General features: G+C 54.5%; 1 protein-coding gene and 1 long non-coding RNA gene across 12 annotated transcripts in view; one reads left to right on the forward strand and one right to left on the reverse strand.

The window, feature by feature from the left end:
- The window catches only part of LOC105466084 (collagen alpha-1(XIII) chain), an 89,026-nt gene that overhangs the window by 17,498 nt on the left and 56,437 nt on the right, over positions 1-15,091 (forward strand). For 9 of the 11 annotated variants that reach the window (XM_071069688.1, XM_011715013.3, XM_011715012.3 and 6 more), the window contains 6 exons: positions 295-321; positions 5,330-5,356; positions 5,453-5,479; positions 6,638-6,664; positions 9,808-9,873; positions 13,810-13,917. In XM_071069688.1, coding sequence (XP_070925789.1) covers positions 295-321; positions 5,330-5,356; positions 5,453-5,479; positions 6,638-6,664; positions 9,808-9,873; positions 13,810-13,917 — 282 coding nt within the window. Of the gene's footprint in view, positions 1-294; positions 322-5,329; positions 5,357-5,452; positions 5,480-6,637; positions 6,665-8,590; positions 8,648-9,807; positions 9,874-13,809; positions 13,918-15,091 lie in introns of all 11 variants that reach the window. The other 2 variants (XM_071069687.1, XM_071069693.1) reach the window with 2 other exon arrangements.
- On the reverse strand, positions 8,294-11,322 carry LOC139356260 (uncharacterized). The gene is made up of 3 exons (XR_011607818.1): positions 11,173-11,322; positions 10,872-11,039; positions 8,294-8,424 (listed from the first exon to the last, which is right to left on the reverse strand). It is a non-coding gene; the product is annotated as an uncharacterized lncRNA (long non-coding RNA).

The raw sequence follows: 15,091 nt of genomic DNA on the forward strand, positions 1-15,091 counted from the left end.
ACCAATCCCCCGAAGCTACCGTGGACATGTGGATGAGGTGAGAGTCAGGGTCTAGGGAGACTACCCCCATCCCTGCTCTCTGAAGGGCAGGCAGCTGCTAGTGAGGCCCAGCAAGGGGCAGTGAGCAAATGACCTTGCCTTAGGGACTGGGTGAAGGAGTGCACAAGCCAGAAGGTGCAGATGGAGCACAGGGGACAGGGAGGAGCACGGGGGGCAGGGAGGAGCACGAGGGAAGGGGGTGGAACTTCTGGGCTGCAAACAGTGCACCTGGTACTCACCCTCTTCTCCTTCCAGGGCCACCCAGGACCAAAGGGTGACATGGTAAGAGCCCAGCTTTCCTGCCTTCCCAAGATGGGTAGGGGTTGGCCTAGCCTCACAGGCACAGCCAAGCACTGCAAAGTGGGCCCCGCAGGGACAACAGGAGTGGCTGCCCGTGCTGGTCACGCCCCAGCTGTGTAAACCAAATGCCCTGGATCCTCACATCAATATGCAGGGAGGCAAAATGGGCAGGGGCTTCTCCATCTGAAGCATGAGGCTGGGAGATCCAGAGAGAGCGCATACCTGGTCGGTGGCACACAGAAGTCGGTGTCCAGCTTAGTGCTCTCAAACCACACTCGCGTGGGCCTTGGGAGACAAGGTTTCATCCGCACTCACAGGGGACACTTTCTGTAGGAGACACCATTTCTACTGAGCCTGAGGTCCCTCAAGGCCTCATAACCCCTTCCCAGTGCTGGCTGTGCCCTGAGCCACCCCAGGACTCCAGGGGTTCCTGCCCCACTGGGGCTGGTGGTGCCCAGTGGATCATCTCAGCTGGGGGTGCCACATGCACCATCCCAAAGACCCCTTCTCCTCTCCCCATGCCTTCCTGGGAGTTTCTGTTTGGATGTTGGGCCACTTGGCAAGTCGAGAGCGGAAGCGAGGCCTTCTCTTCCGTGTCACAGCATCCTGTGGCCGCCCCCCAGATGGATCTGCCCAGGGGAATTGGAGTGCCTCAGGCCCCGAAAAGGTGGAGAGACAAGCTTTGCCCCACCTTTCTCCTGGCCCCTACCTTCTGCAGAGCTTTGGAAATAAATTTGCCGTCTCCACAGACCATCCCTTCCAGAAGGCAATGAAGGGCTGCCCACTCTCACAGTGGGCCAGGTCTCAGCAGGAACTGATGGGCCATTAAGAGCAAATGGGCCCCTGCTCCCACACTGTAGAGTGTACTTTGGTTTTCAATAAAGCCCTGCTAAAAAAAAAAAAAAAAAAAAAAAAAAAAGCCCTGGGCTGGGATGCAATTTCTGCCTCCTAAGTCCCAGGTCACACCTACACTGCGAGGGACCACCTCCTGCTCCACAGGTCAGTGGGCCAGGCAGGGGTCTGGCTCATGCCTTGCTCCAAGCGCTGGTATGAAGACAACCCTTGACCCATGACTGGGGCACTGCCAGGGCACCGAGGGAGGCAGGCAATCTCGTGGATGGAAAGGGGGATGGCGGAGTGTTGGCTGCAAGGCCTGGGCTCCAGCCTAGCTCTTCCTAACTTGCCAGCTCCCTCTGGGCCCCAACCTGTCCTCTTGACTCAGATCCAACTAACATTTATTGAGGGTTTGCCATGTGGTCGGCACTGGGCTAAGCACTTTGCATGACTGTCTCAATCCTCAGCGTAACTGTGCTCCAGGTCTTACAAGAATCCCTTTTGGCAGGTGTGGAAGCCAAGTCTCAGAGAGTCTAGGTAACTTGCCTGAAGTCACACAGCTGAGTGTCCAAAACAAGATCAAAACACAGTTCTCAAATTCCTTCCCTCCACGTTTTATTACCTTCCTCCCTTTCTGTTTCCCTCACTCTTTGTCAGCCTTCCTGCCACCTTCCTTCTTTTAATGCATTTTTTATGGAGTATCTAAAATGTGCTGCGCACTCCTTCAGGTGCTAGGGATACAGACGGGAGCAAGAGAGGCTGTCTTTGCCATCTGTAGCTCACAGTCTACCAGGGAGACATCCTTTTAGATCATCACTCACGTAACTAACAAGTTGCTTTGCAATGAGTGCTATAAAAAGATAATCCTTAGTGCCCTGGAAACCTTGGTATAACAAAAACCTCACCCAGGCCAAGGGTCGGAGATGGCTTTTCTGAGAAAGAGACTTTTGAACTAATGCCTGAAGAACGAGGATTCAACCGAGAGAAAATAGAAAGAGGGATGAGAATGTGCTTTCTGGACATGGGAGAACAGCATGTGCAAAGGTCCTGAGGTAGGAAAATCCTTGACATGTCTGCAGAACTGGAGGAAGGGCACTGGCGGCAGAAGGCCCCTGAGGCAGTGGCAGAAGAGCTGGTGCTGGAATCCAGGTCCCCCAGCAAGGTTTCCTCTCCATCACAGCTGCCTCCGCTGCAAATGCATTTCCTCCCGCCCCTACCCCGTTCCTAGGCGTGCTGTGCACATGTATGGAATAGTGGAAACCGAGACAGGAATAAACTGCCATGCTGCATTGTTAGAGAGGCATAAAGGGTTTGGGGTGCTCATCCCTTCAGTCCCAGCTTCTTTTCCTCTCTGGCAGCCTTATGCTACCATAAAGTAGCCCATGGCCCCCCAGAAGTAATAATAATGGTCATCTTCTAGGCAGCACTCTGGCATCCTCATAACAGCTTATCATCCCCACTTCATGAGAGGGGAAATTGAGGCACAGAGTGGCTAAGTACATTGCCTGAGGCCACAAAGCTCCTAAATACCAGAGCTGAGATTCAGACCCATACTATGGGGTCTTACCCCTGGATCACACCTCCTCTCAGCTGCCAGCACTTTGTCCTAGAGGAAAGGGACCCTTCCATGGGGCCCCTCTTCCTGCCCTCACTCTGCCCACACCATCCCTCTGTCCCACACACTTGACCGCCTGTCTGTTCAGGGATGAGAGCTAATTCAACAGAAAAGGCAGGCCCACCCCCTCTCTCGTGAGCCCACATCAGTAGGATAGATCACCTATCTGCCTCATCAAATCCGGCAGGCCACAGAGCCATCCGATTCCTGTTTGCCTTGGCATGGGTATCCGAGCTGTTAGTTGCCAACCGCTGTCCAGCATCATTACCTTGGCCCGCTCTTCATCTGTCTGTCTCCCGCCCCAGATGCTGTCCCCTCTGCTGGCGTCCTACTGGGGCACTGGCACTCACCCTCATTGTTTAACCTGCATCCTTACCTTCAAAAGGGGGTCACCTCTGCCCCACCCACTTCACATTATTCCCAATAACCTGAAATAAGGTGTTGAAGTGTTGGGAGGACACAGTTGTACAATAGTGCAGTTGGGGGGTGGACAAGATTGGGGGTTCTGAGACTCAGGAATGACATAAGGGCTGTAAAGCAAGACCTGGACTGAGTCCAAATCTCACCCACCACCCACAGGGCTGTCAGAAGAGTGAGGAGCGCCAGGCACTCACAACACGCCTAGCACACAAGAAGCGGACAGGCACCTTAGCTATGCTTCAGTAGCAGTTAGCAGAGGGCTGGTGGCAAGTGCTGAGCACATCACCCGGGGCCATGGCCCTTAAAGGGGCAGGCGCTGCCCGGCTGGAGAGAACTGGTACCATGTGTTGTTGGGCCTCGACATAATTAAGAGAAACTTGAAATCCAGATTTTTATTTGTACTCTGCTTGCTCTTAAGTGTTGGTAACTAGTTGAAATAAAACCATGTGGGATACACGAAATCCCTATGAAGACCACGACTGTCCCCTGGGCCACCATTTGGGATGTCTGGTCTCAATTGTCCAAGTCTCTGCAGTCCTGAAACTCCGCCTGCCCCTCTCCCATCACACTTATATCTCTGTCCTGACAGAGGGTGACCTGGTCACCTGTGGGCTGGGCCCGGGTTCCCTGCTGGGTGAATCATGTGCTGCTGAACTTCATTCTAAACACTGCCAGGCCAAGCGTGGTGGCTCACACCTGTAATCCCAGCACTTTGGGAGGCCAACGTGGGCAGGTTGCTTGAGTCTGGGAGTTTGAGAGCAGCCTGGGCAACATAACAAAACCCTGTCTCTACAGAAAAAAAAATAGAAGAATTAGCCAAGCATGGTAGTGTGTGCCTGTAGACCCAGCTAATTGTGAGGCAGAGGTGGGAGGATCACCTGAACCCAGGAGGCTGAGGCTGCAGTGAGCTGAGATCACACCATTGCACTCCAGCCTGGGCAACAGAGTGAGATCCTGTCTCAATAAAACAATAAAAGATAAATAAACACTTGGCCAGCCACATGGGCTGGGAGGGCCACATGGATGGTCCCAAAGGCCACTTCTCCCTTCCAGTGATGCTCTTGGGAGTTTCCCAGTTTGGAGGTGGCCCTGTTGGCAAGTCGGGAGCAGGACCAAGGCTCTTGCACGTCACGGCATGCTGCCGCCACCTCCCGGATGGACCCACCCATGGGGATCCACGATGCTTCAGGCCCCAAAGAGAATGGCTCTAGCCAAGTCTAGAAGCCCTGACTCCCAAGGTCTGGCCCAGTTCTCAGCATTTGGCAGAGTGGAAACAGCTGGACCTTGGCCATCAGACAAACCTGGGCTCCTGTCCCAGTGCCACCATTCACTGAGCCACGAGGCCATGTCTCTGTCACCTCGCTCAGGAGCTGGAGTGGATACGAGCATGTCCCTCACAGGCACACACCTGAAGAGCCTCAGCTCATAAGGCATTTGTTTTTTCCTCTTCCCTGCACCAGCCTTGGTGCAGCCTCCTAAGAGAGCCAGAGCATGCTGGGCCCTCCTCAGACAGCAAGGGTCCCTCCTGACCCCAGCTCCTTTCCTAGCCCTGCATGGACAAGACAACCTTGAAGGAAACCTCAAGATCCCTCATATTTCTTAGAGAACTCCGGAACATGGCTTCAGTTGCCAACTTCCTGCTCGCTCTCTTTTGCCGAAGGTTTCTCCAAGGCCCCCATTGTCTGAGGCACCGGCCCAGCCCCCCAGGCCAGAAGCTCTTCTGGTTCAGTGGGCTTCACTGCAGCCTGGGAGGCAGGAGGTGGAATGTGCTAGTGTCTCCCAGAGGCTTGGTGCCTGTGAGGCAGGGGGTCCCATGGAGCAGAAAACTCCCTGACCTCTAGGTGCAGCCCCTCCATAGCTGGCCCATGACATGCTGGTGGTTGGAGGAATGGATGAAAGATGCCATCTGTTCTTCATCACAACCCTCGTCCGGCCCACTGCGGGGTGAAGAAGCTGAGACTCTGTGGATGAGACCACACACCTTGAATGTGGTGGGCATGGGAAGACCTGGACATGGCTGGCCCAGCCTTCAGGATTCAGCCCCAATCTCCACCTAGGCAGGTGTCCCTGATTGCCCGTCTTCTGTCTGCCCACTGATCTGTGTATGTTTGCTTCCCACAGGGTCTGACGGGTCCCCCAGGACAGCCGGTTGGTACCTCATCCTTCTATTTCCCAGCAGAGAAGCTTCAGGTGGTTGTGACCTCAGCTTCGGTTTCTAACTCTCTCATCTCCGTCTCTTTGTAGGGACCTCAGGGACAAAAAGGAGAAAAGGTAAGAGCAGTGGAGGTTTCCTAGAGTCTCCATCTCAGGAAACGGTCTCCCAGTTGGTAGAAAGGGGTCAATAGTGGTTATTTTCAAACTTTAGTTTTAATTGACAGAACCAGGAAAGCCCCCGAGGTGCCGCATAATAGATTCAGTTGGCCGGGCGCGGTGGCTCAAGCCTGTAATCCCAGCACTTTGGGAGGCCGAGACGGGCGGATCACGAGGTCAGGAGATCGAGACCATCCTGGCTAACACGGTGAAACCCCGTCTCTACTAAAAAATACAAAAAACTAGCCGGGCGCGGTGGCGGGCGCCTGTAGTCCCAACTACTCGGGAGGCTGAGGCAGGAGAATGGCGTGAACCCGGGAGGCGGAGCTTGCAGTGAGCTGAGATCCGGCCACTGCACTCCAGCCTGGGCGGCAGAGCGAGACTCCGTCTCAAAAAAAAAAAAAAAAATAGATTCAGTTGACGCCGCTCCAGGTGACATCCTTTTCTTGGAGTGAAGGGTCCTCCTGGAGCCTGGCCTGGGTGACATCCTTTTCCAGGGGTCCTCCTGGAGCCTGGCCCTCTTCAGCCTGTTTCTGGGCCCCTCCCAGCTGTCACCCCATGGTGTTCCCTGACGCCTCTGTGAGCCTCTGGGATTCTGAGGCATCAATCTGTCAACCACTGGCCTGGCCTCCTGCCCTCTCTGTCTTGTTGAATTTCTGATAGAGACTCTGCTGTGCTTGCTTTTGGGCCACTGGTACAGGGGCCTGGTGCTCCCAGCTCAGAGAAGGTGGCTTGGGGGCCCCCATGGTGCCAGCTGCTCCCATCCAGTGGCTTCTGTTCAGGGCTGTCTGGTGGGCCTGTCTAGAGGGTCAACCTTTAGCCAGGCATGGGGCATAACTCCCGACTCTGCCATTATGGCAAGTGGTGTAAGGCGAAGCTCCGCCCCTAGGCTCCATGGGGCAACTTCCAGACAGGCCCTGGAAGTTTCTTCCCTGCTGCTAGCCAGGGGCAAGGGAGGGACTTCGTTCTCCTGCCTCAGAGGGCTCAAACGAAAGCTAGAGCAGGAGGGCTGGTGAGTGGTGAGATGTGTGACATGTCCTGAAGTTCTGGGGGTGCCCTGAGAGACAGGTACCCCCAACAAGTGCCTAACACCCCCTTTCCCTTCTCTCTCCTTCCCAGGGTCAGTGTGGAGAGTACCCACACCGGGTAAGTGAACCCCTAAAATTGAGCAAGGCCCTTTGATCCATCCCTGGGGCACAGCCCCCAGCTCAGCCTCATCTCCCTGGGGTCTCCAGTTCCTAACGGATCGTGGGGGAACAGGAGCCCCCAGTGCCCTCTGCACGCAGCAGTCAGAAAGAGGGGTGTGGGGTGGCAGTGCGTCTGGTGGGAGCAGCTGATGTGTCTCTCTGGCCATGGGCTGTATGGAGCTGTTCATCATCCGTGCGTGTCTGTACATCTGCCCCTTTGTACGTACGGCCGACTCAGTATGTTGGAGTCTCTTGCTTCGTGTGGAGCTCTGCGGCTCCTCTGCACATGGCCCTCTATGGCAGCGTGGCTTGTGTGAGTCCGACTCCCCACCCATCCAGCATGTGTGTGCAAGTGTGTGTGTGTGTGTGTGTGTGTGTGTGGCGGTGGGGGGTGATGTCCGGCAGCCTAGCCATGGCCAAAAAAGTGGGACTTTTCGATTAGTCATTGTACCAGATGATGGTGTTTCACATCCAAACCTCGATGATGAAGATAATCGGGGACTGACTGTAGCAATTGAAGGATAAAGTCTCTCCTTGGCCTGTTTGAGAACAGAGGAAGCCCTTCTCCAAGCAGGCTGGGGATTTCAGGCTGAGATGCTTCCTCTGCCCACCCCTGCCTCCTCCTTCCTTTTCCTTGCTCCACCCCAAGAAACAGAACCCAAAAGACTGCTGTTGTCCTGTTAGGAATCTTCAAACTTGTGTTCCAGCAGCAGGGTCGATCTTGGGACAGGGGAGAGCAAGATACGCACAGCTTCCTCCAGCAGGAGCCCCAGTGAGCTAGGCCCAGAAAAAAAAAAAAAAAGCCCCTCATTTTGTGGATTGGCCTCGTTGCTCCCAGACCTGGACAGCAGGGATGGAGGATGAGCATCTTTAGGCCTCTCTCCCCTCTGTCATGTGCCCCATGGTGCTCAGCTTCCCTGGCTGCCCACCCCTGCCACGCAGGTCCGGCTGGTGGGATTTGGGGAGTGGAGACAGACATAAGCCGGAGCTCAGCGTCAGCTTGACTCTAGAAGGGCGTCAGGAGGGCCATGCTAGCAGGGCCCGGCCTCTGCCCAGACCCTCAGGAGGCTGGAAGGCAGACCTGAGGTCTGGGTTCCTGGGCCAGGGAACCACTGCGAGTCTGGTACGTGAGAGGCTGGGATGGGTTTAAGGCTGCGGCGGTGCTAGGCCCGGGCTGAGGAAGGCAGGCCAGCAGCAGCGCAGTCAGAGCCAGCCCGTCAGCGGCATGTGCTCCAGGGATGCAGGGGCCCTTGTGTTCCGGCCAGCTTGATCCTGATACAATAATAGAAGGTCAGCTGTGTTTATTTGAAACGATAGGCTCACAGGATTGTTATGTTACCCGAAAGAAAGACAACATCCCCCAGCACAAAAGACAACACAACTGCAGACGCTTTGGTCGTGTGTCACCCATCCTCAGTGAGCGCTTGGGGTGGGGTGGGAGCAGGGGTCTCTGCTTCTCAGCCTAACACAAGGAAAGGGAAGGGCACAGTGACAGAAGGCTGCAGAAGACCCCTGGCCACAGGGTACAGTGAAGCCTGGCCTCATGACGGTGGCATTCTGGGGAACATGTCAGGCATGGGGAAGGGGAGTAGATTTGGGGTCCCAGCTGAGGTGGAGAGCAAGTTTATTTAGAAGAGGGTAGAAAATCAGGGGGCTTCTAGAGATCTGTTGGCTTTCCAAGGGGTCTGCAGGCAGGGTTGGGGTGGCAGGTCTTGAGGCCTGGAAGACACCAAGAGATCCAGGTGGCCCCTCCTCCACTCCAGCCTGTGGCTTCCCCAGGGAGGGAGAGGAGAGGGGTGGGGAGGAGGGGAGCTGGTGTCTGTGGGCTCTCCCATCACGGTCCCTGTCGCCCTGTCTCTGCCACCTCCATCCCCTCCCAAACTAGGAGTGCCTAAGCAGCATGCCAGCAGCTCTGCGCTCCAGCCAGATAATTGCCCTGAAGGTTTGTAGGTTCTGGAAGGTCTCTGGGCCGCTCTCCACTGAGAGGCTTCCTGAACATACAGCCCAACATTGCACATCCCCAGGCCCCGGCAGCGGGAGCGGGTGGAGGTCTGCGTGCAACTACTGTCCAAGAAGGCAGCAGCTGTGACCTGGAAAGGCCACACTTGGGCTCCCGATCCCCAGCTGGGCACATTCACAGCCCAAACAGCTCCTGGTTCTTAACACTCATCCCAGGAGTCTTGTGTGATTTAAGTACTTTCAAAAACAAGCGGCTGATGACAGTATATGCCATCTTTGTTTTCACATGGGCTCTAAGGGCCTCCTAAAACCATGGGTTGCTCAGCTTCAATGGGTAGAGGGACTAGAAGCTGCAAGAATTTCCAGAAATGAAAATCACATTAGATAATATGACTGCAATTTGCCTCCCACAAAAACATGAGCGTTCTGGAGATATCTTTGCCCAGCCTCTATTTTCCAGGCCCTGCAGCCCCAGGGTGAGCCCTCAGCAGCACTTAGCATGTGCCCATACTGGCCGCACCCTCAGCCAGCTCAACTCCCGGGGAGCTGGGCTTGGCACTGTCCTTGACCACCCTCCCCAGATGCGCTGACACCAGCCTTTCTTGCTCAACCAAAAAAAGAACCCACCAGCCGCACACCAGCCCAACTTCAAGTACCAATTTCACGGGTCCAGTGGTTCCCTGGCCAGACCCTCTGAGTTGGCTCCCTTCTGTCCACCAAGCAGGGATGGGTGGGGCTGGCAGTGCAATTTTGGGCTGCATGTCCAGCAGCCTCTGCAGCCCAGCATGGCCACGGAGGGCAAGCCTGGCCATGGGGGGCCATTGTCCCATTCCGGGGGCGGCTGGTCAACACCCCAAACTCTGACCTGGAGCCCGAGGCCGGGTGTGGACTGAGGGCCACAACTCCTCCCAAGGGACGGCTGTGCCATCCAAGGGCAAGCTCCGCTCTGCACCCTCAAGCCATGAGAGTGCCCTGTCCACTCCTCCCCTCCCACTCCTCATGTGCACGCTAATCTCTCTTCTCTCTTCCTCTGCTCTGGTCCCTCTTGGCCGCCCTGCCCTCCTGGTGACTTTTGGCATCGATCTGAATACCTGTGATCTTTGGCCTTTGCCCTCTGGCCCTCCAACTCATCTTTCTCCTCAGCTGCTGCCTCTCCTCAATTCAGTGCGACTGGCTCCACCCCCGGTCATAAAAAGGCGGACATTCCAGGTAGACACCTCCCGTTTGTCCAGACCATGTGTGGCTTTCCCAAGGGGCCTGGCAAGCCTGCTGGGGCTGCAGACAAAGCCAGAACCTCACTCTAATTCAGCAAAATTAAATTAGACAAAAATAGGCCCACGTATACCATAGACATGGAAATACACAACACACAGGACCCAGAAGACCCACAACTATCACCACACAATGATTACTCACAACAGCCACCAACAAAAGCTGTCAGTGTGTGCCAGGCACCCTGTTACCCAGTTCGCAGGCCTGCTTATATTTCATTCACCAACAGTTTTATGAATTAGGCATGATCATCCTTATTTCATAGATGAGGAAATCAAGGCTCAGAGAGGTTAACCAAGTTGCCAAGGTCACACAGCCAGTACATTGCAGAGCAGGAATTTGTACCCAGTCTCTCTGCCTGTTACTAGCTGTGTGATTTGGGGAAAGTCACTTGACCTCTCTGTGTCCCAGCTTTCTCATCTATAAAATAAGAATAATAACAGTGTCTATTTCACAGGGCTGTTGTTGATATGTAAAGCACTTGGAATAGTTCCTGGCACAGTTTAAGAGATATAATTGTTAGCCGTTATTATTACTATTATCCATATTTTGGAGACAAGGATGAGGCTCGGAGAAGTGAATTGATTTGCCCAAGGTTATACTAACAGTAAGAGGCAGAATTGAAATTGAAGTCAGGTCTTCAGACCCCACATCCAGGGCTCTCTCAGCTGGACCTACCTCCTCTCTGCTTAGAAATGCAGACTGCTTAGCATCTGATCCCTCGTAACCTGAGTTGGGGGAGCAAGGGCATTTGTGGAGGGAATGTAGTCCACAACCCACATGGTGAGCAAGTGCTTCCTTCTTTCTGCCTTCTAACCCAAGGGGGCTGGGATAGGAGCAGATCACAAAGAACAAAGCCATCTGGCCTCTGCTCTTCAAGAGATCACAGCTTGATTCCAGGCCAGGTGGCCCGTGGCTGCCCCCGTGCTCCTCACCTTTCTCATGCTGCACTGGGTCCCCCGCCCAGCACAGGGATGTTAGCAGTGGCAGGGCTCTGAGCTGCTGTCTACAAGCCTGACTGTAGAGCCTTAAGCAACCATCCGGCCTGACTCAGGAGTCAGGAGCCCAAGGTCCTGGATGTTCAGGCACCTGATTGAACAAGGCTGAAAAATCCCTCCAATTAACGGCTAAAAATACAGAGGGACACGTGACTCCAGTGCCACCCAAGCCTATAGGCCACATATCACATTACGCCTGGCCAAATCCTCGAGAGCCTCCGTGTGCCCGAGCACTCACCGGAGCCTGGCTACTCAGGAGGCCCACTGGCAGCTCCGAAGCACCAGGCCCACCTCTGTCACCCACCCCAGCCTGTGCCGGACCCCAATCCGGGAGAGCTGGGTCCACACTCTCAGAATAGCCATTCTCCTGGACCCCAGCAGTGACCTCCCTCCCCGCCTTAGTTGTATCAGCTGTTCTTTGTTGAGCCCTCGCTAGGTTCCAGGCATTGTTGTGAGAATTCTATGCAAATTATCTCATGCATTCCCCACAAGAGCCACCTCATTATCCCCCGCTTTGCAAAGGCAGAAATCGAGAGGGGTGCAGGATCCCATCCAGGCCACTGCATGTTACTGCCTCCTTTTCAGGAGCAAGAGGTGGTTAAGCCAGAACTTTTTGTGCTACCCTGACCTGGTTTCCAAAGTAGAGAAAGAAGAGGAGGCACTTCTGAGCTGCCTGCTGCAGATTCTGCCTTCAGAATCAGGTTTTTGTATGCTCTCAGCCACTATGGGACATAAAAATGCTTGTCCATTTTCTATCAATAAGCCAGTATTGATTTTACAGACTCTGCAAGCCGCTTAAACATTGGGACTAAGAGTCATTGAAAAAGGAAGCTTTATATGAGATACGATGTGCTTGGCAGATGGTGCTGGAGGTCATTTCCAACATGCAGAAAGAGTAGACAGTGAGCCCTTTTTGCTGGGGGCTTACTTAGAAAGAATAGGAAGAGTCTGCTGTTCCAACTTTGGGTCCTGGCGCCACCCTGAATTCCCATGTGACTTTGATCAGGGAATTCAACTTCTTGGAGTCTCAGTTTTCTCTTCTGTAACATAAGACTTCTGACGTTGTGAAGATTCTAGAATTTCACAGTCAGAAAGGACCTCAGGAGTTTTCTTGAGACTAAGCTTCCCCCATCTTGTGAATGTAGAAAACCCATGAAAAATATAAACACACAAAGTACAGGATTCCGAGGAGGTTCTGGGACCCAAGCAGCGGAACCAGATTTAATGTGGTTGAAAAGGAGGCTGCACTGGTCCCCTCTTAAGGCCTGAGGCTTAGTGAAGCCTTTCTCGGTTCAGAAGAAACACTGACACCTGAGACTTATCAACAACCAGCATGCAGCTGGGTGGGGGACCTGCAGTCACGGCAGCTGCCAAAGTGATTTCAGCACCTGCCTCCTCTGCCATGGACACCCTGAGCCCTAAAGTGGCTTCTCAGAGGGTGTGGCAGGATAGGGCCCAGGCCCCAGAGTGACACTGCGAGATGCCATCCGCCCACAGGTTTTCCAGTCAAAAGATGGTGCAAGCAGGTCTTGCTGAAAGTTTACGTTTCTCATTCCCAGGTTGTGCTCTCCTATTTAGGACCACCACTTCCCTCTAGAGTTTGCAGCAAGCGTCATCAGCTGCCTTCCTCACATGGGGAAGCAGGAGTCCCGGTGTGTCACAGGGGCTTGCTGAGATCCTCTGAGAAAGGTGGGCCGGCCTGGAACTCTGCCGCCTGCATCCCCCAGCCTCTACCCTGGAGCTCCCACACCTGCCAGGAGGTTCTGCTTCAGCCCCTCTGCAGGGATGGGCCCCTCCTCACAAGAGCTAAGCCCAGATTGATCCCAGAGAGGTCATTTAGAAAATAACAAACCAAGGAGCCAGGGTTGGTTTAGATCTAAGATGACTTTGTGTTGCCCCAGCCCTGAGATCTGGGTCACGTGCACTAGGCCGTCTCCTCCTCCTGGGGGAGGGGATCATGATGCTATCCCTACCTCCCTGGGCTCACAGTCCATCCTGGGGACAGGTATGGTGGGAAGGCTGGGCTCAGAACAGCCTCCCCACATAGCATAAAGCATTTCCACACAACTTCTAAACTCTTTCAATGAAACCAAAGATTGCAGGCTCAACTGCCCTCCGAGGCCAGGCAGATCACCTAAGTAACAGAAGCAGGCTGTGTGTGAGAACGGCTAGGAGGGAGAGGACAAAAGCAGCCAGAGAACTCAGGCCCCACTTAACGGGCAGCCACTCCTTGGAGGTAGGAATGTGGGCCCAGCACAGCCAGGGTTCCCAGTGTTTCATCAGAAGCCACCAATTCAAATTTTGTACGTAAAGTCTCTTGCTCCGTTGTTTAGTGAGCCAAACAAAATTCCCTGGGCTTTGACCTAAGGATCCCATTTGATCCTCTGGGTCAGACAGTCAAAGACAGCAAAAAGCTGAGACAGGAAACGGGGGCTATTGTTTCCATTCTACGGCTGAGAGGCTGGGGCTTAGGGAGACCTGTGCCTCGCCACACAGGGATGGTGACACAGGCAGGCCCAAACTGAAGATTCAGGCTATCTGGCCAGGCTGGGAGCAGGCCTTTGGTTGGGCCAGGGGCTGTCTCCCACTCGCTCCTCTGCTTCTGCCCCCACAGAATGTCTCTCCACAGCCAGTCCTCTTTGGAAGCCCCACCTTCAGGGATCTAACATCTTGGCGTTCTTCTCACTGCCACCAGCCGCTGCATGTCATCACCACTACCACAGCATCATCACCAACATGCCACCCCCTCCCCCCACCACCACTGCCTTCCCAGCAGAAATCACAGCAGGCCTTCACCGGGTGCATGGCCTGAGGGTGGGGGCCGGTCTGCAGCTCTGGGGGCCTTCCCTCTAACATTTGTTTCCATGAACCTCAGGGTGAACAGAGCCAAGCCAGCATCCAAGGTCCACCAGGGCCCCCAGGCCCCCCTGGACCAAGTGGACCTCTGGGGCACCCAGGACTGCCAGGGCCCATGGGGCCACCCGTAAGTATTCCCTTCCTCTCTCCTTCAAGACTTGTCCCAAGAACTCTCTGGAAACCTCCAAACCTTGAATAGGCAGTGGGTCCCCTACAAAAAGCAGAAATGCCTTGGCAGGGCCATTGGATGTGGGTGAACCATGCAAGGGGCTATTCATCCCCAGCACACTCACCACCCGTTGCACTCTGGCTCTGAAACACAGCCTGGGCCATGCCCGCTGCCTTCCAGGGAGGAGACCGCCAACGACCTGCCCCGTTCCCAGCCCCAGCAGAGAGGAATTTGGAAAGAGAATTCCCAAGGGCACTTCTGATGGCTATCCCTGAGCCCCTTAGGAAAACCTGAGTCAGGGGCACTGGGTTTTGAAGGAGGTAGTGAGGGGTCATCCAACTACCTGGCACCCCAATGAACAAGACTTCCAGGGGTGTGTGCAGGTTTCACACTGCTGGGCCACCTGCCAGCTGAGCTGAAGGCCCAGTCAGTCAAGAGCCCTGCGCCAAGCCTGAGGATGCATCAAGCCTGCCGGGCCTGCAGGGCCACTGCCTGGAGGACTCCAGAGAGGCCAACTGGCACCCCTCCAGGCTGGACCACATTCAAGTGACAGGTCAAGCCCAGTGGTCACCAAGTCAGCCATGTTCAAGCCCTGGCTAAGATTCCACTCTTTCTCAGCCCAATTTATACAACAAAGCCCCAGGACAGAATAATTCAGTGGATACCTGGACTTCAGAGAAAACGGGTCTTCCTCCCACCCATAAGACTAATGTTATTGGAGAGGCAGGTAAAGGGCAAAATGCTTTTTAAATAATGTTTTTCCCATGTGGTAGAAAAACCAAAACAAAACCTGTTTTTCCTTCTTATGACAAAAGCACCATAAATTCATTGTGAAAAGAATGGAACATAGACAAAGAAACATAATGTATTTGCGCATCTCTGATAGTTTTGCTGGAATAGAGTCCCAGAGGTGGAATCCCAGAGGCCAGATGTCCCCAACAAATAGCACTCCGTGTGTACGGCCACATTCTAGATGGCCTGGTTGCATGTCTGGGCCCCTTGGCTGCCCAGCTTTCAATCTCGAAGCTTGTTATAGGGTCTCCCTGGGCTGGGCCATAGCTATGGCCGAACAGGGCACCCACCTTGGCTGGGAAGGCCAGCACAATGACCCCTGCAACGCTTGACCCCTACA

The sequence above is a fragment of the Macaca nemestrina genome, chromosome 9 (genome assembly GCF_043159975.1).
Source record: "Macaca nemestrina isolate mMacNem1 chromosome 9, mMacNem.hap1, whole genome shotgun sequence".
Taxonomy (NCBI): domain Eukaryota; kingdom Metazoa; phylum Chordata; class Mammalia; order Primates; family Cercopithecidae; genus Macaca; species Macaca nemestrina.